General features: G+C 38.0%; 1 protein-coding gene and 1 non-coding gene across 3 annotated transcripts; both read left to right on the forward strand.

Annotated features, from left to right (window-relative positions):
* LOC145905874 (3'-5' exoribonuclease HELZ2-like) lies at positions 1-26,692 on the forward strand. 2 transcript variants are annotated; one of them, XM_082993189.1, is made up of 57 exons: positions 1-440; positions 649-692; positions 1,062-1,217; positions 1,360-1,498; positions 1,829-1,980; positions 2,796-2,982; positions 3,221-3,331; positions 3,503-3,584; positions 3,756-3,875; positions 3,966-4,124; positions 4,277-4,446; positions 4,929-5,141; positions 5,298-5,463; positions 5,588-5,688; positions 5,888-6,110; positions 6,443-6,606; positions 6,718-6,820; positions 6,925-7,110; positions 7,241-7,336; positions 7,407-7,531; positions 7,622-7,743; positions 7,810-7,958; positions 8,222-8,297; positions 8,480-8,688; positions 9,051-9,287; positions 9,669-9,749; positions 9,942-10,093; positions 10,373-10,613; positions 11,735-11,781; positions 12,478-12,632; positions 12,935-12,973; positions 13,094-13,289; positions 13,632-13,794; positions 13,981-14,077; positions 14,368-14,511; positions 14,761-14,910; positions 15,450-15,628; positions 15,815-15,997; positions 16,212-16,339; positions 16,812-17,057; positions 17,343-17,472; positions 17,832-18,016; positions 18,760-18,936; positions 19,326-19,660; positions 19,774-19,914; positions 20,171-20,281; positions 20,705-20,891; positions 21,358-21,608; positions 21,967-22,095; positions 22,499-22,703; positions 22,865-22,992; positions 23,234-23,373; positions 23,734-23,868; positions 24,135-24,371; positions 24,718-24,880; positions 25,016-25,183; positions 25,618-26,692. In XM_082993189.1, exons 1-57 carry the CDS (start codon positions 43-45, stop codon positions 25,734-25,736), a joined length of 9,030 nt encoding a protein of 3,009 aa, XP_082849315.1. In that variant the 5' UTR covers positions 1-42; the 3' UTR covers positions 25,737-26,692. The 2 variants fall into 2 exon arrangements, with proteins under 2 accessions (XP_082849315.1, XP_082849316.1); XM_082993190.1 differs by lacking the exons at positions 1-440; positions 649-692; positions 1,062-1,217; positions 1,360-1,498 and adding an exon at positions 2,199-2,272 and having other exon boundaries at positions 1,953-1,980.
* Positions 11,140-11,213, forward strand: Trnat-ggu (transfer RNA threonine (anticodon GGU)). The gene has a single exon. It is a non-coding gene; the product is annotated as a tRNA-Thr (tRNA).
* Positions 26,693-26,821: the final 129 nt, after the last annotated feature.

Here is a 26,821-nt window from a genome sequence, read left to right on the forward strand (position 1 = left end):
TGTATTATGATGATGTAGCCAACACTGTACCTACTTTGCGCAATGTCTACACTAAGCCTTTGTATTCGACTTAAAACTTTGGTGAACAAAAATAACAACAGCAATGGATTCTTTCCATTACAAAAAGAATTTGCGAAGTTTTTTGTGGACTTAAAAGAAGCATTTGATGACAACACCAAACCAATCCACTTGATAAAGGTTGCAGACAACACAGATGTGCCGGCCATAGCTTTGTGTTATGCCCTTTACAAGGAAAATCTCACTCCTTTTGAAGTGTCTTACAATGCCAGCCATATGGAAACTATAATTAATGTCACTGCAGATACAATAATGGATGTGGAAATGAATGATATTTCTCAAAGGATCAAAAAGGAAGTTGCAAGACTGACTTTAACATATCAAAGTGATCTGTCACTTGTGAAGGATTTTGACCTTGAAATGTAGGTTTTGTAATTCCTTTCAAAATATTTACATTGTTGGTTGATTGATTCATTTACTTTAACCCTCTTTTTTGAGCACCTGTAAATATTTCTTTACCACACTATTATGCTGTTCACAGAGGTGTTTCAAGCATGTAATTATGAATACTAATATTTATAACAGGTGACTATTTTTCCATTGTAACAAAAATCATATTTTGCCTTGCAGAAAGCAATGTATTGTAAATGAAAGTTCAACAAAAGCAGATCTGGGTATGTAATAAATATTAATTAAACTATACAAAAATTATTTCCAATTAATACTTTTTCTCAATACAAATACATTGGTGTTTTTTCTTTAAACAATTTTAATGTTAACATCGTTTAAAGCTGCTCCAATTAGAAATTTAGTTTGCAAACAAAGGTGTTATATGATTGAATATGTTAAACATGGCCAACCACAAATAAGATGGCACCCTTCACACCCACAGTTTGTGCACTATGTACAAACTGTCTACAGTACAATGAATTTCTGCTTTGGTTTCTATATTTATGTTTGGGTTAAAAGTATGTTAAAGGAACCAAACACAATGAATATTTTTGTTTCAACACACTGGGTATTAAAACAACCTTTGGTTGCAGATGCCCAGTCTAGTTCTTCTGGCGTGTCCACACAACATGATGAACCCTGCTACCAACTTGCAGCTGAACTGGATTTGAACAATAAAAATCGACTCTTCCTAGCTTGCAAGAACTGCTATGCTTCAAAACCTCCTATAGTTATTCACCGACATAAAGGTAAGATGGTTTGTGTTTTTTATATGATAATGTCATTTTTTATAAATCACCTTTGAGAATAATGTCATGAGTGCTCATGTAAAAGAATTTTTTAATATCAAACGAAAGTAAATTAATAATCATTTTCATTGATGTGTTGCAGACAGCCAAGAGTGTGGCTGGTGTAAAAACATTGATACGATCTTGCTTCATGAAGAAACATACACAGTAGAAGATGACGAATCTGTTGAATATTCTGTTGTCCGTAAATATGACGATGAATGTGAGGTGGAAGATTGCAAGTATGTTGTTGATGTGGTTGCCCACGTTGATTTTTGAAAATTGTAAATATGGAAATGAAATATAAGGTTGCAATCTGGTCTAGTTAATATTGTAATTGTGGAATTACCAACCGCAAGCAAAAAAAAATCAACTTTAGTTTTCTTTAAAAAACACACTTAAGATAGTGTTTAAATATTGTATCTAAAGGGTAAAGAAAACCATTCCATAATTTTTTTATAACAGATACAAGAACTGTACTGCCACTAATTGTCACAAGACTGATACAGCTTATTATATAATTAAATACATGGGTATTTCAAATGTTTACACTATGACACGTTTGTTTGCAGAAACTACTTTTCTGCTACCAGTTCCTGTATTAAGGGTGACAGCTGTCGCTATGCACACAGCCCCGATGAAAAGAAATTGTGGGACTTTGTGAAGGGAAATTCACAAAGTTGGGATGAGTTAACTTCCAGTATATCCCAATGTTTTCAAAAGGGTAAATTGTATATACTCAAGACTGCTGATACGCTACTTATTTTAAAATGTTGAATACATTTGATTGATGAAGGTTCATGTTTTAAGCTGACTTCAGTGCTTGTGCTGATAACATCATAGTGATTGCAAAAGTGAATTCTTGGCAACTGACTTGTTGCACTACAGAGATTTATCCCAATATCCAATATAGTACACTGTATCATATTTCAACCGATTAAGGAAAATTGGAATTGGACGTCAGAGAAATGAATCATTGTGGGATGCTGAACAGGAAGCTGGTGACAAACAGCAATGTATTAGTCAAAATCCAGTCATTTGTTTACCACTTTCTTGTTCATTGCAACCCACCATCAATGCATTATTATGTCATGCTGGTGCTATTGTGATGTCAGAGTTCAGTCATTTGTTTACCACCTGTTTGTTTATTACATGCCGATGATGCATTGTGATGTCATGCCCACACTTAAACCGTCATTTCATTAATTATATGTCGATAAACTCTTGAGTTCGAACTAGTTTGTTATGCAGTTGTTATGCATGAAAAACTAGTTTGAACTGTAAATACTGCTATTTATCATTTAAAGCTTCCATGTTGTCTCATTAACAGTCATTAAACATTATAAATAGAAGCCTTTTCAAAGGCTTTATGTACATTTCTTGTGAAGAAAGGTTGCAAGAAAAACTTCTTCCCCATCTTCTGAATACCTCATCACATCATGACATTCATTCAAATTCTGAAAACATTTTTATTTGAATCTAAAATTTTTAACCACGATTTTACCAACTAAGTTTGCAATTAGAATATTGTTTTTTCAGTTGAAACAACCAATGGAGTATTCCATTGTGCGATCTGTCGGGAAAATTTTAACTCTGGGCAAGACTTTTCCCATCACTGCGACGGTTTGCAACACAAACAAATGTCTCGTTGTGTTGATGGGAAATTGAAGTGGAAATATAGATTACCACCTAATCTCAAAGGAGAAAACTACTATCTCTGTCATCAGTATGTTTGCATTCGCTGTTTCCATAACAACCCGACCAGGTTTTCTCATTTTAACTCACATCATACAGAAAACATGCAAAACCTGTTGATGTAAACAGCATCACAGTTCAAGAGACAACGTTTTTCGTTTGTTTGTTTTTTATTTATAATGGAGCACATACAAATGTTATTTTTTTTAATACATGTTGTAAAGTCATTTAGTTTACCTTGACAAAAGTTGTGCATTTTTTGTTCTAAGGTTTGAAATGGACAAGGAATGTCCCAACGGTAATATTTGCAGGAGAGCTCACTCACCTGAAGAACTTGACGAGTGGTACAAGCGGGTGAAGATTTTAAAGAATAAACGAAGGTACAAAATGTTGAATATTTATTTGCATCACCACTGCTATCAGCAAACAACATTGAAACCTCCAGCAGTTTTAACCAATTTACAATTGTTTCCAGTCAAACAATAGGAATATTGTTTCTGTTGACTTTTTATCCCTTTTCCAACATGCAGTCATACATTTCCCCCTATTAGGTTTGCACAAGAAAACAAGTTGCTTTCATTTCCTGAACAAATATCTCAAGAATTTGATAAAGAAAGATCCAGTGTGTCTGTGGTAAGTTCGGAAAAACTTGCAACTAGTAGATATATCATAGGGCATTTTATCGTTTCAAAACCAACAAAGTGTACAAAAAATACCAACCTAAATGCTTTTAAATTTGCAGTATCAAAAATTTTTGTGAAATAAATCCTATTTTGCTGTGGTTACATGTGTATTTCTATGCAGCTTACAGAGGTAAAGCAAGGAGTAAAAATCACTGTAACACCTAATGTGGGTTGCTTTCACCGATGCCCTACCAATGGCACAATGAAATGGACGATAAAACTAAATTGTTCGGATACCCAGGTTAGTCGCTTCATGCTGAGTTTTTTAACTGCGCTAAAAATATATTTATAAGACATACTAGTATACGGAGTTAAAAAACATGTTGATCAGGACAAACTGAACCATGTTGCACTGTTAAAACGTGATGGAAATGATTTCTACAAGTTTTGCAAACTTCGTCGAAGGAAAGAGGGTTATTTCACTTCCCACCTTGACTATACGACTACAGATGACTCAAACAATTTACTTCGTGGTCAGGCTAACTTTAAAGTAAGTACTGCCTCAAAGTGTTTAATTCACAAAGTGATTAAATTTCACTTTTTGCTGAAGAGCCTGGATTTTTTTAAGGGAAATTAAATATTGTGTACCTCTCAGTATTCACAAGATTTTGGCCCATATAATATTTTTCTTGTCCATTTTAGGTGAAGTTCTGTGCTGATAAACCAGGAACCTTCTCTGATATTTTGGTTTTTGAGTTTCGCAAATGCCCACAACCAGCGTTGATGGTAAAGTTTCAAGTCTTTGTCGGGGACAAAATCAGCTTTTTGCCAGAACGACCAAAACCATCACAGCAAGTTAGCTGGGAAAACAGGTGACATGCTAGAAAGCGAAGCTTTGCCTCCATACCTTTACTCAATGTAAGAATACACAACTCCAATGTGATTTTGATATCCTGTTGGAAAATGACTGAAAATATTGTTTTATTTTCTCACATCTATGCGAAGTGACCACATTCACAGAAGCGTCAATTTCCTGGCTAAAATCTGTCAGTCTTTGTACATAAGACAAATACATTTCGCTTTTGTGAAAAGCATCCTCAGTGTCTACAAAAAATAATACAAAAACTGGGTTGAAATGGAAATGCTCAACACTACCTTACACCACGCCCTGCACACAACTGACAACCTGCCACGTACAACGGCTGGAAGCGTTGAGAAACATGGGAAAGATAAAGACACTGACAGACTTTAACCTGAAATAAACGTTTATGTGAATGCGGTATAAATACACATGAGCGGGGAATGATTTCCAGAATCAATTAAAATAACACCTATGATGTTTGTACAATTTTAGACCTATTGTTCCATTTGCTGCCGAAAACCAGAATGAATTTGAGGGAATCATGAAAGAGCTGATCATAAAGTACAAAGCACCTGAGATTGCACTTGAATATAAGGAAGATGGGAAAGATTTGGATTCAAAAAGTCTCACAGCTAAAAACTATGTTGATGAAATGCACAGGTTTTTATATAGAGAGGAGGCAGCAAGGAAAAAGGCAATTTCCAAGTAATATTCATAACACTTACCTTTAATTTACAACTGAATATTTTTGCAATGACGTCATTTTCTTTTATTGTTAAAAAACTATTGGAGCTTCATAAATTAAAAGTACTATTAAACATATTGTACTAACTACCCAAAAATCTCTTATTTGATTTTCAGCGTCCACTGTTCGTGCCACATAGGTTTGTCCGAAAACTACTTCTCAATGAATAGAGGTTTATGTTTTACTGATGGAAAAGGTGGAATATTTGGGATATTTCAGCTTCCCGGTAACCTGACTCGTGATACTGATGAAGGATTGCTCATCCTTGAAAACTGTCAAATGGTGAGACGTTCTGTGCAAAGTTTTACGTGATCTGCTAAAATTTAGAAGATATTCTCTTAGTACTTTTAAGCATTGACTGTTTGCTTTCCAATCAATTAGCTTAACTTTGTGCAACAATAAACAGGTGTTTCTTGCAAACAACAACAGTGACGACAGATCAACCGTTTATGAAGCCAAGATCGAGACTAAAGCTGCAGATCACGTGGTACTAAACATTCCAAAAAGGTGTGCAACCAATTGTTTAAATTACGACATGTTTCAACGTCACTGTGCTTGGTTGATGTCAAAGTAAAAATTGAATACCCAGCATTAAACATATTTTTGTACCAAACAATCCATGTTTTGTATTCAGCAAAATTTGTGTTTTTGGGTATTAAAAACTCTTTTTGTTTGTCTGTGAAAAAATTGCTACCTTGTTTACCAGTTGCGTGGACGTATGGAATCTGCAGACAGGTCAAGTCATTCAATGTGACGTTCAGTTTCAACTAGACAGGAGATTGTTCTGCATGAGCCACAGCGCACTCGACCAACTTCCTGAGCTTGGGCGACTCTCAATGGTTTGCCCAGAACCACGTGCACGTCATAACTACACCGTGCCAGTCAGGCGGAACGGTGTTAAGTCATACGCATCACTGGATTCACATCAGGTGATGTTATGGTTGAGTAAATACGGTTTCAAAAAGCTAGACATTTCATTTAAACTTGAGTCGCAACTTAAGCTTGGGTTTTATTTTCACCCTTGGTGCAGCTGAGACAGTTGTGACAGGGTAGTTAATTACTCAATTAATAGCGATCAAATTTCAAAAAACCCCTTTCGTGCCTTTAAACACGCCTTCAGTTCAGTGGCGGTAGAATGAGTTGCACTGGTCGTGGGACTTGACTAACAAACAAGTAATCAATCATAGCGGCTATATTATCGGCCATTATACTCAGCCATTTAAGGTTGAGAAAACGTAATACACGTGGTACATGTTTACAGAACCGTGTCCTTGACCATTTGACGTCAGACAACGTAAGCCACCCTTTGTTTGCTGTTGTTGGACCTTTTGGTACAGGAAAGACTTACACCATCAGCCAGTGTGTTTTGTATCTGCTTGAAAACGATCCTCAGGCCAAGATACTGATTTGTACACACTCAAACACGTAAGAAATTGTCAAAAGTTTTATCCAGCTACTAGGAATGACCTTTTCTCTGCATTTGTGAACTGAGTCAAATATTTTGCTGGACAATCTCTCTTTTTTCTTCTTCCGCAGTGCTGCCGACTTGTACATACAGAACAACTTTACTGCAGACGAATGGGAGGGAAAAGTCATCAGGGTTTATTATCACGACAGATCACTTAAGTCGGTTCCTCTGGTAAGTTAACTTCCTTGAAACCACTTTTCTTCGTTGGTGCCATCCAAACTTGTAGTCTCGTTAAGCGTAAATGAAACTAACAGCTGTTTTATTTACATTCACAGGAAGTGCACAGATTCTGTTTGAAGAATAAGGCAAGAACACAATTCCGTTACCCAAACACGAAGGAGATTCTCTCGGATAAAGTAAAGATTGTCATCACTACGTTCACCACATCTCTTGCACTGGGTAGACTTGCAACTGGTTTAACTGGAGCTTTCACCCACATATTTCTCGATGAAGCTGCTCAGGTATTTGGCCAATGTAGATTGTTTAACATGAAGGTTAACGAAATCCCGTCCATGTTTTTGAACCTCATTTGCACACGGGCGTAATAAAATTATGGAAAACCTTATTGTAAACGTTATTTCTGTAATACAGGCGATGGAATGTGAAGCGATTATTCCTCTGACCTTGGCTTCTACCAACAACACCAAGGTGATCGTTGCCGGTGATCACATGCAGATTTCACAGAAGGTAAATCACAATATGTTAACGTGCATATGTTCGTTGACATCTGTAACAAGGTATGATGCAATCGTTTCAGATGTACAGCAAGAAATTTGGCTCAAAGTCCGATTATACCTTGGTGGAACGGATGTACACAAGATATGAAACTTTCCCGCCAAAATTTCATGATGATCTTTATGTTTTTCTCAAGAATAACTACAGGTACAACAATGATAATCCCTACAAATTATACAACTCCGGTTCGTGTTTTGTGCTTGTCTTTCCAGTTATGTACGTTTTCTGTTTGTTTAGGTGCGTGGAACCAATTCTGGACCTCATCCAAGTTGTTTTCTACAAAAAAGGACTTCTTACTTGTTGTACAAACGAACAGTGCATGCCGGGAGTTCCCCCAGTGCAATTCTTCCATACCAAAGGTAATTATGGCTTCAAAGTTGTGGACTTCAAAGTTAACATCAATCAATACTTGTCCTCTTTATCAGGTAAATGCATCCAGGACAGAGAGAGTGGCGGGTTTTACAACGAAGAGGAAGCTTACCGTTCTGTCATGGTAGTTCAAAACTTGCTCGAATTTTCCAAAGGTGGATTGAAACAGGAAGATATTGTTGTGGTTGCTTCTCACGCCATACAAGTAAAATCAAGCTGTACTAATTTTAAAATTCCTCTCAAAAATATACTTCCTCGCAGCGACAATGCACTACAAACTGCGTATAGTTGTATATATTTAACTTTTCTTAAACTTTCAGCTTGTAACACTAAAAATTTAGATGTTTTTTTTGTAAAACTTTGGATTAAATGTGTTACGTCCGCAACAAGTTGTTTTATCTTCTTTTGTTTGGAATGTAGTCAAAGATGAACATGTATTTTTTTGCCGATAGATAATTTGTGTTTTAGGTAAAATACATCCGAAAGTTGATGAGAAATTACGGCAAAGGTCACGTCAAGGTCGACAGAGTTAGAAATGTGCAAGGTTAGACCACTGTTTATGTCAATATTTCCATGCACTGCAATCCACCAGTATCAAGACTCGTCGTTTGGCCTGGCCGTGTTCCATAATTTATTCCACAATTTCGCTGATAATAAATTCGAGCTCGCCACAAAACATTTCTGAAATTCTCGATTCAGCAAAATATCTCTTTTCAACCATTGCAGGCTTCGAGTTCAAAGTTGTGATCATGAGTTGCGTTCACTCTCGAACTTCACCTCAAGACAAAACTGGTTCAAAATCTGGACTTCTCTCTGACGTAGGACTGCTCAACACCGCCATCACGCGGTCGAAAGTTGCTGTGATCGCAATTGGTGACGCGATCACTCTGTGTGCTGTTGGAAATTGCCATAAGAAATGGGATCAGTTCATAGAAGTGAGTAGGACTTATCACCAATCCCCAAATACAAATGCTTCCAATCCAGATGTCGTGAAAGCGTATTTTTGTTTTGTTTCTGCAACGACGACATTTAGTGCTGACATTTTGCAACGCGTAGCAAATGATCCAATTGAACGTAAATATATTTTAAAAGGAACTGTTTGTGTGTGTTATAATATTAAAAGACAATGACTGTCAGGTCCTAGAGTGAATTTGTGGTTGAGGATCAACATACTCAGCAACAGAAGTCTGTTGGACAAGATATTTTCATTTGTGTGGTTGAATATAAACTGAAAAGTAACAGGATGTGTACAATCTTCATTCCTGCTCAGGTCAATAAATCTGTAAAAACCTTTCAGAAATGCCACGAGACCGGCTCTTTGCAGTTTAACACTTACGAAAACATCAAAGCTGAAATCTCAAAGATCTCCAGATTGAATCCGGAATCAAAGATCTCCACGTTGAATCCGGAGGCGAAATGTTTCGACCAAGGAGGAAAAGTATCTCCGAGAAAATCTCCCAGACTCAAACCACCCCCATCTCCTTCAAGTTCAAGTTCGTCGCAAAACATCGGTTTCAACAAAACCGACGAAGAGGTGGAGTTACTGTTGTGCTTTGATTGAATATAAATCTGTACCCTTTACGTTCTTCTTGAGGTTCCTATGTCAAGTTAGTTTGTCTACAAGAATGCTTGTACAGCGACGTTGGGGTCGATTGTTTTTTGTTTTTAGATGCTCACACCAACGCAAATAAGAAAGGGGGTGGCCTTGTCGTCATATGCAACCAAATATCTGCAAAATATAAGAAAACTTGTCGTTACAGCAAATCATATTCACCCGCATAGAAATAAATGAATATTACATAAGGCAATGATATCTATATCATGCGAAACCTTCCTACTACACTGCAGCATTCCAAACTTTCCGGAAGCTCCCACTTAAAAAACGAGTGTTATATTATTGTTGTGAATTTTTCAGGCTTCGGGTGATTCTGATGATGCTGAGGAAGAAGAAGAAGATGATAAGGATGGTGATGAAGGAGATCAATATGAAAACGAGGTGAGTTTAAATATTTATTACCTTTGTCCGATGTTAAAAAGACAACGCTTAAAAAGCTCTTGTTTAAGAATGAGGACAGACTGCATAATCTAGGGTTAGAACGTAAGTGACGAACTTGTTGCCGAATGTGATTGACAGTAAAATAGCGACAACACGTTTCCAGGTTCGTTTTTAATCAACTGTTTTATCCAGGATGCCCTTGCCACAGTAGACGATAAAATTCTGGACGATATTCTTGAGAAACAACTCGGTTATCGAACAGAAAATATCGTCGTGAAAGTCGATAAGAGTGGATTGGAACATCTGGAAGCTATGGATGACCCGAATGAAGCAACACATGAGCAGTAGGTTTGATTGTCAACTTTCCAACATGGAAGCGCAAGTGTTTTTGGTTCTGTTAGGTTTTACATATCGCGCAAGTCGCATTTAGAAATATTTGTGCTTTTTATTTTAAATTTTATGTTGCTTTAAACTGCGACTCATTATTTCCTCTTGTTTTGCTCAAGATGCAGTCAAGCTGCAGTTCCCAGTTTTCATTGTTCGTTTCTTTAAAAGCGAAACATCTTTCTAAGCTTATGTAAAGTGGTTTTGCGATACACACTGAATTACTCATACCCACGTAGAGATTGGGAAGGAAGAGGCAAAATTATCCACCCCAATTTCACGCTTGAAGAACTCCATGACATGTTGAGAAGTCAACCTGACCTGTACAAAGCTTGTTACCTCAACATGATCACGTGGTTCTCGGCAGAAGCTACTTTGAAGAAGCCGGAGAAAGAACTTTCGAGAATTGACGTCGAGTCGAAACAGAATTTGGGCCGAGCTTTCGACAAAGACGAAGTGGTCGTGAAACTCAACAACAAGGTTTGCCCTTTGAGTTTAAGAGTAGTTTTGTTTGGAGGTTTAGTATGTACCAGGGGTCATCAAACTGCAGTTAGGATTATACGCTCTGTCAGACTTGGCCTCCTAAAGCAAACAAAAAGATGTTTACCCGCACTGCCTGATAAATCTCCATTGTATTTTGCATACGTCACTACGTTTGGGGTAAGGTTCACAGGCTTCGCAGCCAAGGCATTGCAGCCAAGCTGGATCAGCCACTTTTCCCGATCTCGCTCCGACTTGTCGGGAAAAGTGGCTGATCCAGCTTGGCTGCAATGCCTTGGCTGCGAAGCCTGTGAACCTTATGATTAGAATATTAGAGCTGTGATCGCCAAATATAAAGGGCCTGCGCAGTGGGGCGATCCCGCCTTGCTATGCGTAAGCATGGCATTACTTCTGCGTTGTCTGATTACGGTGGTGGAGATCCTCTACGCATGTGAAGGTCGCCTGACAAGTTGTGCGCTTGCGCACCAGTGTACCTTGGCCACAATATACCCCGTGAAGCCACTGAGCTCCTGTAGCTCAGTTGGTAGAGCGTTGGGCCTGGTTAGCCCAGGGTCGTGAGTTCAAACCTCACCGGGAGCTTGATTTTTCAGATCTCGCTCCGACTTGTCGGGAAAAGTGGCTGATCCAGCTTGGCTGCAATGCCTTGGCTGCGAAGCCTGTGAACCTTATGATCAGAATATTAGAGCTGTGATCGCCAAATATAAAGGGCCTGCGCAGTGGGGCGATCCCGCCTTGCTATGCGTAAGCATGGCATTACTTCTACGTTTGGGGTACTTTTGTTATCCTGTTTAGGTACTGCTTTTTTAACTCTAAATTAGGAATTTATTCCTTTTAAATTTGCTGTTTAAAGAAACCATTTCGGTAAAAATTATATTTTATCGATCTATTATCCCGCCCCATTACCGTCACCCGATGATCGCAGATAATTGTGAACAAAATTGGTGACTCCTTAAATATACTTGTACATTCTAAACGGTGTGGTTGCTTTTGCAGTGCTATTTCTTGTTTGCTTATTGCTGTCGTTATTTTTACTGCTTTCAATCAGGTTTTGTGGTTATTGTTACATAGATTTAACTTCATGTATATTGATTAATCACTAGGTCGAAGAAAAGCCGTTGACAGGAAAAGTTATTGGAGTTCTTTCAAGGTAAAAAATATTTCATTTTATCGGCAGAACTGCACTGTTAATTTCATTTAACGTATCAATTGTCATGCAACAACCTTAATCACATCCTGATGGCCACCGAAACTTCTAATGAAATCCGGGGTTTTCCGCCATAAGAGCGTTTCCTTGGTGATGGCTATAACAATTGGCGGAACTCAAGCATCCGGTTCTATCATTAGCATCCGGTTCTATCATTAGCAGCATGCCGTAGTAACCGCGGGATTACAATGCACGAAGTTAAACATGGGTCTGCACATACGCTTGTTAACAACTGGGCCACGTAGGTCAATAAATTACAAGAACCAGTTCACAGGAACCGGCTGAATCCCATCATCGTCTATGTATTTAATACTGTTTATACTTTACTCTTATGGTAGAAAATATCTTCCTTGCGTAGTTTTACTTTTGTGCAACCTTGAATGCAACAAATAAAGTTTTCACCGCAAAACCCGAGGATAATTTCAACAACGACCAATTATAACTAACAACAAACCATTTGAAATGAACTAAAAGAACAATAACTTTTTTTTAAAAAAGACAATGTGCAGGTATAAACCTATAATAAACACAGAGTCCCCCATACGTTTTCTACACTAACACGCCTGTTGTAAGATGACATGTCCGCTTGTTGATGGGTTGCAACCGGTCTCATCAAAACAACCCCATATTTTTTGTCAGATACAAGGAGCCACGCAGTAAGGAATTTATCTGCGTCCCTGACCAAGATAACCCGAGGTTTATGCGCCCTGTGGACAACAAAGCAACCAAATTTGCCATCCACGCAAGCAGGGATGCCCCAGAAAACAATGTGTGTCTCTATCGTTTTGAGAATGGTAAGACACATTTTTACCGTGTAAGGCCCAAGCCCTGATCAATCGGGAGTTCAACTATTATTTTTACACACAATTGTAGTTGGATTGCTGACCATAGAAATCAAATGTTTGTATCACAAATGCGTCCCATATCCTTGTTAGCTTACCAGCATCAGTTCTACCAAAACTTAATTTTTATGGATTTATTGGGTCTGATTTTGACTTTGTGTGGTAAACATGTTCTTAATATTGCTTTTCTGTACACACATTGACATTAAGGCTCGGTCATTCACAAGATATTTTATTAATTATTTTATTTGCAGTTAAGACGAAATCCAAATCGAAGACAACTGTTACCGGAGGTTAGACAAAGAAAAGTTTGTTGTTTGCGTAAAAGTAGAAGTTTAACTTTCGAAAACTTATTGTGTTCAAAAATGAACCTTTGACGCAACTTAAATGAAAACAAACGCCTTTCTTTGTAGAAAAACTAAAGTTCTTGCGTTTCGTTCCGGCCGATCCTGATTCTTACACGGTTGGCAAGGGGAAACTGTTTATCGTTCGATACCTGAAGTGGAGCGAGTATTGTCCATATCCACTTGGTTTCGTGTCCAAGGTGATTTCGGCAGTAGATGCTGAGCAATATTTTGCCATCGCATATGATCGCCCTAAGGAACACACGTAAGTTGGTGTTATGATCGTCTGTGTTCTCTGTTACGGATTGTAATTGGGTCTGTGCTTTAACTTTGCCGTTTATCTTTGTATTTACTGTTAGTTTTTGTCAACCCAATGTTACTATATTGATTCGTAAAGACAGACCCGCCGGTCACCGACCTGCACAGGCTGATTCCTGCAGTCATTTTTTTACATTTTCTTTAGCCCAATGTTAATATTTAACATTATGTTGCTGTTGCTTCCATATTGTATTTCACCTAATCTGTTCTTCTGACCCAATTCCGCATGCTTTTATTCACCTCCGTTTCGCCTGCGATTTACCCGGGTTTCCACTTTTAATTCTTTTAGTAAGAACGCAGAGAAGGAATCTGAAGCATTGACGGACGTGAACGCTTCTATCAGGAAAGATTGCACCAACCTTTATGCGTTCACAATCGATCCTCCAGGTGCAATGGACCTCGACGACGCTTTGAGTATTGAAAAATGTTCTCAACACACGAATTGCTATGAGGTAGTTTGGTTCTTAGATAACATTTAATATTGTTGTGTTTTATCTGAAAATATTATCGTTTGCTACAAGTTTTAGAACCTTGTCCGCTATGGTTGTTGTGCTTGAGGATGTGTTTGTGAGCTACAAGTAGTTCAGCCATCCAACTTTGTGGGTGATAATGGAATTATGACTTTACTTTCGACACAGATTGGTGTCCATATTGCTGACGTAGCATCGGTGGTTCCCTTTAACTCCAAGATCGACAAAGAAGCTCGCAAACGATCGACAACCTTTTACGACCAAAGTTAGTAAAAAATTGAAGCTATATATTTTACTTTGTATTACAAACACTTATTGACGTACTTATTACTTATTGACGTACGGTGAAAGTGCTACCAGCCCGTGAATGTGTTGTATATGTTTTACTGCACAGTAAAATGTCCAATTGTTTGGAACCAAGTTGTTGCGTGATTCAATTGTTTCTACATTAGTTTTACAAAAATATGTGTACTTAGCCATATTATCATAGCCTATTTATTTGTATATAAAAGTACTACAACAGGTTCATTACCTGCGACTCGTACTTTTGAACAGCGGTAAAGAAAGACAAAAGTTCGAGTTCTCCGATGTTGCCACGAAGTTTAAGTTCAAACAAATGCAGTTTGTTGCCTCAGAAAACAAGACCGACCATTTCTACTTTCTTCCACACCTCAAAACCCCTTGATGTCTCACAACCAGGCAAGGAATGATGTTTTTTTAATTTGTTTAAATATGGCAACAGAATTCTAAATATGCTGGATTTCGTTTGTGACAATGTAGAAGGATTGTAATTTAATGTGATGCATATGTGATGCATAGATTGTAATTTAATGTGATCGTAGAATTCGCACACACATGTGTGATTGTGAAAATACTTAAAAGTATTTCCAAAAGATAAATATTTGTGTTGAAAATGGGATTGAAATGAACCATTATTTTCTTGGGTAGGGTTTGATGTTCCAAGACCTCAACTGACAAAGATTCGATCGAGACGACAGATGAATTATAAAGAAGCTGAAGATCTTCTTCGGGAAGCGAGGTCGAATCCTCAGGAGGATCTCAGTGAAATATCAGACAACACTTTGTCCCAACAACTGTGTATGTTAAGTTGACTGTGGTGGAGTTTTATGAAAAGAAACCCGTGCAATTTTGCCTTATTTATCATTTTCTGCTGAGACAAACGGTTTCCTATGACGTGAAGTTAAGGCCATTGTTGTGACCAATAAGTTCTCATCAATCCAGCTTGGTGTGACGATGGTTGAACCTCGTTTGGTGCCCAGCGGTAGACGGTGGTAGTGTAGTCTTGTATAAGTATTTGCCTGACCGTTTGTTCGGCAAAATCGTCTCTAGTCGCAACAAGCTGCACTGATAAGACCTCATAGGTTGAAACAGTGACTATCTTTCTGCCGCGTGCTATTAAAAGCATTATTGTTTTTTTATTTAGAGCGCTATAATAGATGTAGATATGAACGAATTTTGGCTATCGTTACGTCAGAAACTAACATTATCATCAGCATTACATACATGTCACTGTTGTAATTAGTATGAAGGCCCGACATGGCTTGTTATATGAAAAGTTTGTTTTAGGAACGAACAAATGCGAAAAAGTTTCCAATGCTTGACTTTTTCATTCCCAGATCAAATCTGGCTTTATTTGTTGGAGTTGAGATTCTCCCGTCTAGGAACGAGTGCCTTCCATCACCAACCTAACTCAAACAAACTTGATGAGTTTTTTGATGAAGCTTCAGCTCATATGTTGATTGAGGAAGCCATGATAACTCTCAACGCATGCACGGCAATCTTCCTTAGAAAGAAAGTTAGTTTGTGGATTTTATGGCTTTTATTGGGAGAAATACGAGGCTGATAATGTGGCTTTTCCTGTAGAAACGAGTGGGTATATAATTGTTTTAAGCTAAATGCATGGAATAAAACCTTTATTTCATTACGATAATACGGAAATACTAAAAAAATGGGAATAATTTATTCTATTTTTCGTTTCCAGAGGCGCAACTTCCTCCTCAGATGCCAGGATCCTCCTCCAGAAGATGAGTGGAGAGATTGGATGTCTCGTTATTCATCTCAGATCCGCATCTCTCTTCATCTGACGTCATACGCTAACCATTCGAGTCACGTCATGGCCGGAGAACTCGATGATATTCCAGAACAACAAACAACATCTGATAAGGTGATTGATAGAAATGAGATGTTTTTTTTTTGGTGAAACACTGGAATGCCAAAAGCTAAATAAAAACTTTTTAAAACTCCGACGCCAAAAGTGAAAACGATTGATTTTACAAAAATGGTCGAATTTTGATCAATAAAATCATGGTTTTTAAATGCTTTAAACTTTGCAACTTTGATATGTAGTAAACAATATTGAATCGTATCGATTTGCACAGGATATGTATGTTATCCCTGAGGTCATGAAAAACATCAAACTTGCTTTGGAAAGAGGAGACCTTGAGTCTGCGATCATTTACCTCTCAAGCGACCGCCTACAGCCTTCAATATCTCCTGCCAACAACAGGTACGATGGATAGTGGTGGTTTGCCGAAACTCAGCCAATAACCCAAAATAATCAAAAGCTTTTATTTTGCACGCAAAGTTACATAAAGTTACCATATCAGCCAGTCGCAATGGGTCTATTATTATGAATGAATTGACTATTACTTAGGTGTAGGTATCAAAGTCACCTACAAATGATTCACAACAATCATAGAATAAACAGAAAAGGCACTACAGGCAAGCTTGATAATAATGTAAACGACAAACAGAAGTAATCGTTATATTTCGTAGTTAATCCAACTTTAGGCCTACATAACCATGCTTAAACTTTAAGGTAAACTGCTCCATTAGCACACGCTAGAAACCACTCCATTTGACGTCACGTCCAATTCGAAACCGTTTTTTCTTCTCAGGAAATGCATTAAAAACATAAAAATCATAAGTCAGTTGTGTTGTACTGTGGAAACTGACACAGTGACTGTTTGCATGAATAGATTTATTGGAATACAAAAATCGGCAAGATTGAAAACATCATCCAGTGTAGGCGACCACCCAGCTTCATCCCATTCTCACTTTCAACTCCGTCTTCCTTTCTACTCATGGTGTTCTTCCCCCATCCGTCGCTACCCAGATATCATAGCCCAGAGAGAGATTATCAAAATATGCAAGAAACCAAATGTGGTCAATGAGGACGGGGTGGTAATACTGGATTCAAGGATGGAGGAACCTGACATGGAGGAGTAAGGGAATAATTTGCTTGTAATGGTTGTGTTTGTTTGTAGGTGTGCGTTGTGCCTATGTGTGTCAGTGTTTAGTTTATTTGCATATATGTGTTTCTGTGTGTGCTTGCGTTTGTGTGTGATTGTGGTTGTGATTGTGTCTGTTTGTATTTCCATTTATGTGTGTCTGTGTGTTTGCGTTTTTGTGTGATTGTGTCTGTCTTTGTTTGTTTGTATTTGTCTTTGTGTATGTCCGTGTATGTGTATCTGGGTGTGTTTGTGTTAATTTTCGTTATTTTTTCACAGAATATGCAAGAAAGTTGCCATGAGGCAGAATGATGCAAAGGAATACGAAGCTGGCTTGATGCGATACAACTTGGGAAAACTCTTTCAAGATCAACAGGAAAGATTCTACCAACAAGTTGTCGTTACCGAGGTACAAACATACCCTTATAAAGATTAAGCAGCAAAGCCTATATTTTTATATTGCGAACCGCAAACAGGGCCATTGCGAACAAGCCTCATCAGTGTAATGGAAGTTTGTTTGGCTAGTTAGCTGGCAAGATAGTTAATGAAGCTTATTCGACCAGTGACCCTGTCTGCAGCTTGCTACAAGTTGTAAAAATAGTGAAAATCAATAAAAATCAAACCTATTTCTTCTTGTATTTAATATATTTCAAGTAAACGAAACATAGCGTCAAATACTTCTAATATCCGAACAGTGAATGCTTCTGTTGTTTCGGATGAGCTTGCTATCTCACCTTCCACAAGTACGCACGATAATTTGTTGCCCAGGTAACCAACCGGGAAATACGGTTTTGTTTCGTCAACCGGAAAGGTTTCGGCAAATCCACAACCAACCACCTCTCCTACCCATCCCTCATGACCAAAGAGTCGACGGCTAAACTGGCAGAGAATGTGAAACCCCGTCGTGCCGAAGAGAAAATCCTTGAAGAAAACAAACTCGTTTGGCACATCAGGTTCAAACAACTAGGATATTTGTGCATTTTGTACTCAATTGCACAAAATTCGTACTGCACGTGCGTGTCAAACCGCTTCTCATTAGTGGTAAAAGCAGAAAAAATCTTGCCGAATCGATTGAGTTTGCACGAAAAATAGTTAACCATTGGGTTCTTATTCTTTGGTAAATTACTAGGAATTTACTAAATTTAGACCTCTAATAACTGTTTGTGACACACAAGTCGTTGAATTCATTTCCCCACTACATCTCGTACAAATACCTGAGACAAATTAGTAAGTGGAAACTCCCCAAATAGAAGTCGTGCTATATTTAGTGTCGGGGCAATCATTGCAAAACTACTATGCTATGTTCTGTTGTTGCCAGGCGTGATTCAATTCTCAAGAAACTTCTGACCGAAATTAAAGTAGGGTTTATTTAACAAACGTAAACGACCAAAGTTGTTGCCGTGTAGCTGGCTATGTTTAGTGTAAACCATTGTTTCTTAAACTTTGTGCCCTCAAGTGAAAACCAACAAAAACCTTTTTAATGGAATTTTATATAACGCAATCAGTGTGGCCTCTGTTCCTGTCCACCCAGGGGTGCCATAGGCTACCGTTGAGAAACCCTGCTTTAACTGATGTCATTATAGTGATTTTGTACGAAACTATAAATGATTATTACTCCTAAATCATTCTGAAAAAAACAAGGGTTGTTGGTTCGTATCCCACCGAAAGCGAGAGATGCTATATTGTCATTTCACAGGTACTACAAGTTGAACGATCGCAAAAACAAGCAAATGTTTCGTCACTCACACTTCGATCACGTGGTTGTGTCGTCACAACCGGTCCGAGAACTTGTCAACGTCATTTCCGATTCCATTTCTTCGAGGTTTATGTTTGGGGAGGAAATTTCAACACGCATCAAAGAACATTTTAACAAGTTCGTGCCTATGTTAGTTGTGGTCAATCATTCTCTCAATACCAATTATTCGGGGCTTTTGCAAATAGAATCATTTTATATATTTTGATAAAATTTGTAATTTTTTAATAATAGGTTGTTGCGCACGCCTTTCTGCTTATTCTTACTTGGCACTTACGATAAACAACCCAGCAGTGGTGTTTAAAACGTTTGCTTCTACATGAGTAGCTTACTAGCTTTGGCTTTCGTATTTAAACAGGTTGTTGAATAAACACGCAAAACACGAATAAACAACTCTATAGCCAGGGACAATGCGTAGAAAGTTAAATGAACGTAGACACTATCCGATGCCCACTTCCTCCACGATGAAGCTTGGCTCGACGAAGCTTTTAGTGGTTTCTTTTGTACAGAATCTACAAGGAGCAGAAAAAATCTCCCAAATGTCCGGCGAATACGATGCTGGGCCACATGGGCCCGTGTGATGGCAAGAAGTGTGACGTCCAAGAAAGCCTTTGCAGCGACCACATGTCCTTCAGAACCAAAAACAACATACGTCACGTGCGTGTGATTTCTATGGTCGTTGAAGCGGGATTTCCCCTTCTGGTACAACTGAACCCTAAGATTGACCGCGGGTTGTTGGAACCGACGGTTCAACTTCTGTGCCTGGCAGAAGATCTTGATGTTTGTTTAACTCACCAGAGTGACGCCGTTGGAACGTTTGCGTACGACGTGAAACCGAGGACAGGTTCGTATTTTGCTCAGTTCCGAAGCAATGTCGAAGAATGTTTTTGACTTGATGTTTTGACGAAATCTCGTCATTTTTTCACATTTAATGCTGAACTTTTTTACCATTTTCAGTTTGGGGGGAGTACCGGACACTGGAGGCCTACGCATACGATTGGTTGCCAGTGTTGAGGTTGGATGGAGTGTATAATGCGGTCGAGGAAGCAATGTCGATAACTTACGATGGTGTTACCATTAAGTGGGGCCAACCCGGAGGTAATCTGGTTGAAATTTTGATATTTATTCTGTTTTGTGGAAAAATTGTTTGCTAAAAAAAACACAAACAAATGTTAAGAAAATGCTCATGTCAATGACACGTGATCGTAAGCGACACCAAAAGCATTACATGTCTTCTAATGGAACCCAAGGCCTACTTTCAGCACATGTGCTATGAATGACCACCTTTATTACTTCTGTATGTTTAACCTCGTGGGTGATTCTATTGTCGACATCATTCTTATCCATTATTTAGTAACGGGAACGTTTGAGTTGAGCATGAATTACTGCGAGGAAAGGTTAGCCAAAATATACAGGGATGGGTTTCTTTGTATTCGAATCAAGAATCGTCCTTCCAATGCAGAAGGTAAGTTTCGACTTGTATATTACACCGAACGCTAGCAATGTTTGTTGTATATAAAGCTAATGTTTGATTCCAGTAACAAAACTGTGTATTAAATATATACCTGGTAATAGTTAATACATATTTGTGACATTGAAAAGGACGGTACCAAGAAACTGAATTGTTTTTCGGCACTCTTTAAGGAGGCTGACTTTTATTTTATAAAATACACAAGTTTTCGCCAGTGCTTCTTGCTTCACCAGGTGTAAAAACAACAAATATGACACCAGGTTACCATATAAGTGATGTTTAAAATTTTTGTCGTGACATTGTGCAACAACATTCTATGGACATTTTTGTTGAGCTTCTCAATACGTTTTTCTACTTTGAGTGTAGTTGGGTTTATGACACAAATAATTACGAGATATATTTGAACAACTTCCACAGGTTTGTATTTCACGTGGGTTGCTCACGCTCTTATCACAAGTGTGAAAGAAGATGAAGAAAAAGACAAAATTCTGGTTGAATTTGAAGTCCGCAAGAATTTGATTTCAAACGCTACCAAGAGAGGATCGGTTCCCACCATGGGCACGACCTGCACCGTGGAACACATTCAGCTTCAAGTTCCTTACAAGTAAAAGCTCTTGTTTGTTATGCATTTGTTAGCATTTTCCAGTTGTATAGACTTGCAGCACAGGCAGAAAAATTGCTTTAATTGATTCTAAAGCTTAATGTATTTTTTATTGCTTGAGCTTGTATTTAAAGTTTCCATTCATGTTCTTGTTGTGCAAATATAAAGTTAAAATACTTTTAATGTCTTCCACATTACGCCTTGAATACAGCAGTTTTCCGTTAGTCATGCCTCTATAAAATTACTTTATTTGGTGTAATGTGTTTAGAAATATTTGTCTACCAGAAGTGTGTCATATTGCAATGGCAGTGAATCTAACTGGCAACTATGCATGGAAAGTTCAGTTGTGTTTTTGATGTTTTTCATGAAATAACTTCGCTCACTCCCGTTCTGTCTACACTCGTTTTAATGATTTTTTCTCATCCACTTTGCGTTGACAACCTCGTCGTTATTCATATTCTGTTCACAGACGCATGGCCGCAATCCTTCAGCAAGTTAAACGAGGCGACGACGATCAAGACTTCGACATTGCCGGGATGCTCTGTTTGGGGAAAGCCCCCGCCACATCCATGTACGATGAAACGATAAAAAAAGTGAAATCCGTGTTCGATTCGATCGGGAAGGAAGTGAAGGGGTTCGATTTCCCCCTCAACGAAGTACAAGCCCGGGTTGTACGGGAAGCCATGCGGAACCAACTCTATCTGATCCAGGGACCTCCCGGTAAGCGTTTCAACGTAATGTGTTTCTTGTATCCGAGCAGCTTCAGTTGCTACGATGTTTTTCAAACTCTTTTCTTAATGCAGATAGGACAAATCTCACGTGTTTAATCAATTTGGGGTCAAAAACATATCTTGCATTTCTTATATTTTGAATTTTTTTAACATAGTTTCATAGCAAGGATTAAAAACCAAATAATAATCATGAAATTATTTTTATTGATCCATTAAAAAATCGCAACCAAGTTGTTTTTATTCCATCCAGTAACAACGTAGGAGTTAAACTAACATTCGACCATTGAAATACCAGAACCAATTTGTTTTTTTTGTTCATCCTTCACATAAATTAACCTTCGTATCAGGAACCGGAAAGTCGTTGACAGGATCCTATCTCGCTTTCTACTTCAGGAAACTTAACATAGCAACCGATCGCAGCGATGCATTTGTCCTCTACTGTGGACCATCCAATAAATCAGTTGATGTTGTAGCAGGTATAAATCAACTACAGTTGTTAAATTTCAACTAAGTCATTGTTTGTAAACGCTTCGTCTCCCCCTGTACAGTTACGCTCAGTCCCTTAAAAATCCATGTAGAAAGGAAATTCAATACAACGCAGTTACTTGGCATACCGTTAGTTGTCCCCAGGGCGCATACACCAGCACCGTAGAGAAACCTTGACCTGAACAATTAGCGAAAAATCGCAGCATGGTTGTTGCTTGCTTTCCCCAACGATTTTCAACAATAAACTGCATTTTGTACTAAATGCCTAAGCCTAAATTTACAGAAGTTTTTACATACGCTGTGCAGTTATAGTGCATCGTTCTGTGTCTGTAAATAAAGTGTGAATTGTGCACAGCCTACAGATGAACAAAAAAAATCGTTTTTTTTCCACAGAATACTTGAAGAAAACCGGTCTGAGAATCCTGAGAGTTTACGGTAAAATGATGGAGGAACTTGATTATCCGAATCCTCTCAAACCTAAGGTTGGGAAACGAAACCAACAAATTCCATCCAAGAATCTTGAATCAATAACTTTGCATAAAATCATCCGGGAAAAATCCAACACTTACCACCAAACGATCCGCGAATTCGACAAAAAGTAAAAAATCTGCTGTTTTTTTTTCACTCGTTCATTTTTTTGGGGTAAAACATTTTTCGAAAACTTTTAGGTTTTTTTTTTAGACTAATGCGTTAATACAAAAACAAATTCATAAAACGTCTCAAAGGTAGATCTTGTTGTAAACCGAAGGTTGTTTTCAGATTCAACGAAGAGAAATCAATCGTCACTTTAAAAGAATACAAAGCCTACGAAAGTGTGCTGGCAGATGCTAAGGAGGAGGAATTGGCCCGCCATGACGTCATCATTTGTACTTGCACGGCTGCCGCCAGTAAGTTGTTCGCACTGGACATCAAAACTGTAGTTCGATGAACGCACGTGTTTTGCGAATCATGACTTTCCAGTTATTTTGTCAAAAAAAAATATGTTTGTTGTGGCAAATCGGTAGAAAGACTTGAAATTGTAGGAAATGTGTTTATTTCTTGCTATCTGTAGTTGCCAATTGGGGAACTAGTTTAACTCCAGCAATATTTCATTCAGAAGTTAAAACGGAATGCATATTTTTTTTTTAGTGAAGTTATTCCGAGATAACAAGAAATCCAAGCACCCCCGTTTACATAAAGTTACTTTCTCCCATTGCATAATCGATGAGGCCGGGATGTGCAGTGAACCGGAAACACTCGTTCCGGTTGTTGCTTCGAAAGCCAATCAGGTGTGATGCACGATTTTGCAAACCATTTTTTAAGTTTGTCTGATAATGAGTGGGAAAACCTTTACATTAAAGTTGTCTTCCTGGTGAAACTGCAAATTTGTAGAAAAAAAAACAGGCTGGAAACTAACTTAGGAAACATAGCTGTAGAATTGATGTCTATGTTGATACTCGTAATTGACAAGACTTACAACCAAACGTTCCCCAAAACTGTTGGTGTCAAATAGATTGAAATAAATAAAAAACTGGCAAAATCTGCTTTTCGGGGTTTTATTTGCATATAGTTGTACCTAAAAAAAACGTAAAAAAAATTCGTTTCGTTCTTGGAACTACATACTTAATTTTATCAACTATCTGAAAAAGGTGGTATTGATCGGGGATCATCAGCAACTTCAGCCGGTAATCCTATGCGACAGAGCCCGCGCATTAGGGATGGGAGTGTCGATGTTTGAGAGACTTCACAGAAAAGCAGAAATGTTGACTGTGCAGTACAGGATGGTAATTCCGCAGCATTTGCTTTTACTTCTTGATAGAATAAAGTAGTTGCAAAGGTATGACATTGCACAAGATATGAAAGACTGCAGATACTGGTATAAAAAGCATCCATTATTGCTTGTGTTCATGGTTAAGCACTCATCTTTAATTTGTGTCTACTGTTGTAGGTCTCATAAATTTGGCAAAATACCTTAGCAGCGAGCATTCGAATTAAAAATTAATAAAAACGAAATAATTTGAATCTAAATTTAATGTTTTTTTTGTGGCAGCATGAAACAATCTGCCGTTTTCCCTCCGAACATTTTTACCAAAGAAAACTCACAACCGACGAATCTGTTACACGGCGTGACAAAAATAACCCGGGTGTCCTGGTGTTTCCCCCTGATGGATACAACGACAACACAGCCGTCTTTGCGCACATGGACTGTGAGGAGGATATTAGTTATAATAAGTTCGAGCATGGCGGAATCAACTCCAAGTACAACACGGGACAAGCACGTGCAGTTGTAAGTTGCAATTATGAATGAACAAACCTTGGAACCCAAATAATAAGCGTATTTGTTTGGGAAAATTGTGAATTACGATTCTCGGCGGTAAAGAAGGTCAATCAATTAACGCGCAGTGGGTGGAAATAAAAATGAAACTAAAAGCAAAAATTTCCCGAAAAATGTTTTTTAAACATTAAAATCCTTTGCTTACACAGCTGCATCAGAAAATATCGCAAACAATTTCACACTTCTGGTTGTGTTGAAACGTCAGTATAGTACGTGTTGTTAAACTGTTTGATATCCCAGTTGTAATTTCATTGATGACCCCGAACTCAGTTTCTTAGTTTCCGAAACAAAATTTCAGGTCAAGATTTTGGTTTGGCTGCATTTGACAAAGGGAGTCCCCCTTAAAGACATTATGATCCTCTCCCCCTACGAAGCTCAGCGAAACGAAATCGCGAAGATCATTGAAAAGGAAAGATCCCAACTTTGCGATGTCCACGTGGGAACTGTCGTCACTAGCCAAGGTTGGTGATCCTTCAAAATAATTCATTTGCTCGTTGGCTTGTGGGTTAATATGATGAATGTTATTCTCAGTTTTCAAAGTCATTCCGAATTAGAAACCAGTGTAAATCACTGTTTTGTGTTATTTCTGTTGCTAGGCAGCGAACGTGATTACGTCATCGTGTCTACGGTTCGCTCTCCCTCATCCGAAGTATTGAGTGACACGCCGACCCTGTCTTGGCAACGTAAAAATCTTGGTTTCATTACCGACCGCCACCAAGTGAACGTAGCCATTACAAGAGCAAAATGTGGACTTTGTGTTATAGGTACGAGCTTTGTGTAAGTTGGCATAGAGATGATTATGATCAGGTTTGAATCCATGTAACACGTTTACTACTGTATCTCAGTGAGCTGCAGACAGATGGCCACTGTTTCGACCTATAAGGTCTTATCAGTGCAGCTGGTGTGACTATCAGACGACCAAACTGCACTGATGAGACCCTACAGATCGAAACAGTGGCCATCTGTATGCAGCTCATAGAAATCATACTATTGGCTCCACTTTGTGTACTATTGTATTTTGTTAAAGCACCAACAATGTTATTACTAGATCAAATTGCTGGGTTGTACTTTTGTCGCGAATGAAAGTTACAGTATGATTGTTCAATTTCACTCTCTAAAATCGTCTGCAGATATCTCTATTCTGGGCTAACCTTAACCATTCGAACTTAAAAAAAGGCTTTGCCAACTTTTATTTCAGGTAACAAAAATCTGCTGGAGAAAGACTCACAGACTTGGGAACATTTGCTTAAAAGTTACCAAGAGAGGGGAAGCATTGTTGACTTCCACTCAGAAAAAGCTCCTTGGAATAACTTTTGAACCCCAATCAGCTAAGTTTTTCCATGCCTTGTACATTTGTAAATCTGTACATTTTCTCTATTATCCTCAATTACTTAATATATTTCAAAAACCTGTATAAAGCAACGTAGAAAAATACTTTCCATTGCGATGCTTTGGCCTGTTTAAAAATACAGATCTGTGAACCATCAGAAATTATCCGTTGCCCGTGGATTTTACCCTCATCAAATATGCCTTTCTTACAACATTGCAATATTCTCTGCTCTCTCTTGTGTACAAGCAACTCATATGTACAATCGTGCACTTACAAGCTTGTGAGTTTTGCCTATAGTTATATACGTATATGAACAGTTGTATTCTGTAGATTATGTTTCTTGCATTCCGTTCCTGCCGATGCAAATATTTTTTTAAAAGAAGTTTTTAATGTTTTACGGAAATTTTGATGCGCATCATATAATCCTGCCGATCTTCAATCTTTATAGTACTGTAAGGCAACCTGCAGCAACACTGTCCAGTAGGATTCAAACTAGTTTATGCTGATGCAGTCTGCATAAAGTCTGTCATTTATTTTTTCGTTAATTGTGATTCCGTTTGAGTTCCATCCGTTTGTTGTTCCATGTCAACACTGTCGAATTGTGTGAAAATTTAATTGAACGATGTATGATAATAAATTGTGGAGGATATTTTATTTCTGTAATTGAATTCTGTAACGTTCGTTTTGTTTCTATGCCCTTCATATTTAAGTTTCTCTTTGTGATTTAGTGGATCGTCGTCCCATTTTCTTTGCTTTAATAGATTTAAATTGTTCTTTGTTGATAAACGCGTTACGCCCTTACTTCTCTGTGATTTTTAGAAAAAAGTTTTGGATGCTTGTTGTTTGTGTACGGCTTGTATCGTAGTCATATAGTTTACTGTGCCAGAAGGGGAAATTATTTATCATGAACTTTCCATTTTTTCCTAACTTCATCTATCCATGTTAGAATCAATACAATCATAATTAAAAAAATGTTGAACTTTTCTGTCAGAAACTTTTGTGCGACCAATTGCGATTTAAACCGCTGTGAAGGTTCAAAAGGCGTTATAAAACTGACCTACATTCATCTCTA

This window comes from Ascidia mentula, chromosome 6 (genome assembly GCF_947561715.1).
Source record: "Ascidia mentula chromosome 6, kaAscMent1.1, whole genome shotgun sequence".
In the NCBI taxonomy this organism is placed as follows: Eukaryota; Metazoa; Chordata; class Ascidiacea; order Phlebobranchia; family Ascidiidae; genus Ascidia; species Ascidia mentula.

Bases quoted from the DNA above. Each gene is read 5' to 3' on its own strand.
- LOC145905874 (XM_082993189.1), top strand. From the start codon at position 43: ATGTCTACACTAAGCCTTTGTATTCGACTTAAAACTTTGGTGAACAAA. The intron at 1,499-1,828 runs GTATGTTGTTGA...GTTTGTTTGCAG, and splicing joins TGTGAGGTGGAAGATTGCAA to AAACTACTTTTCTGCTACCA. The intron at 21,609-21,966 runs GTAAGCGTTTCA...CCTTCGTATCAG, and splicing joins TCTGATCCAGGGACCTCCCG to GAACCGGAAAGTCGTTGACA.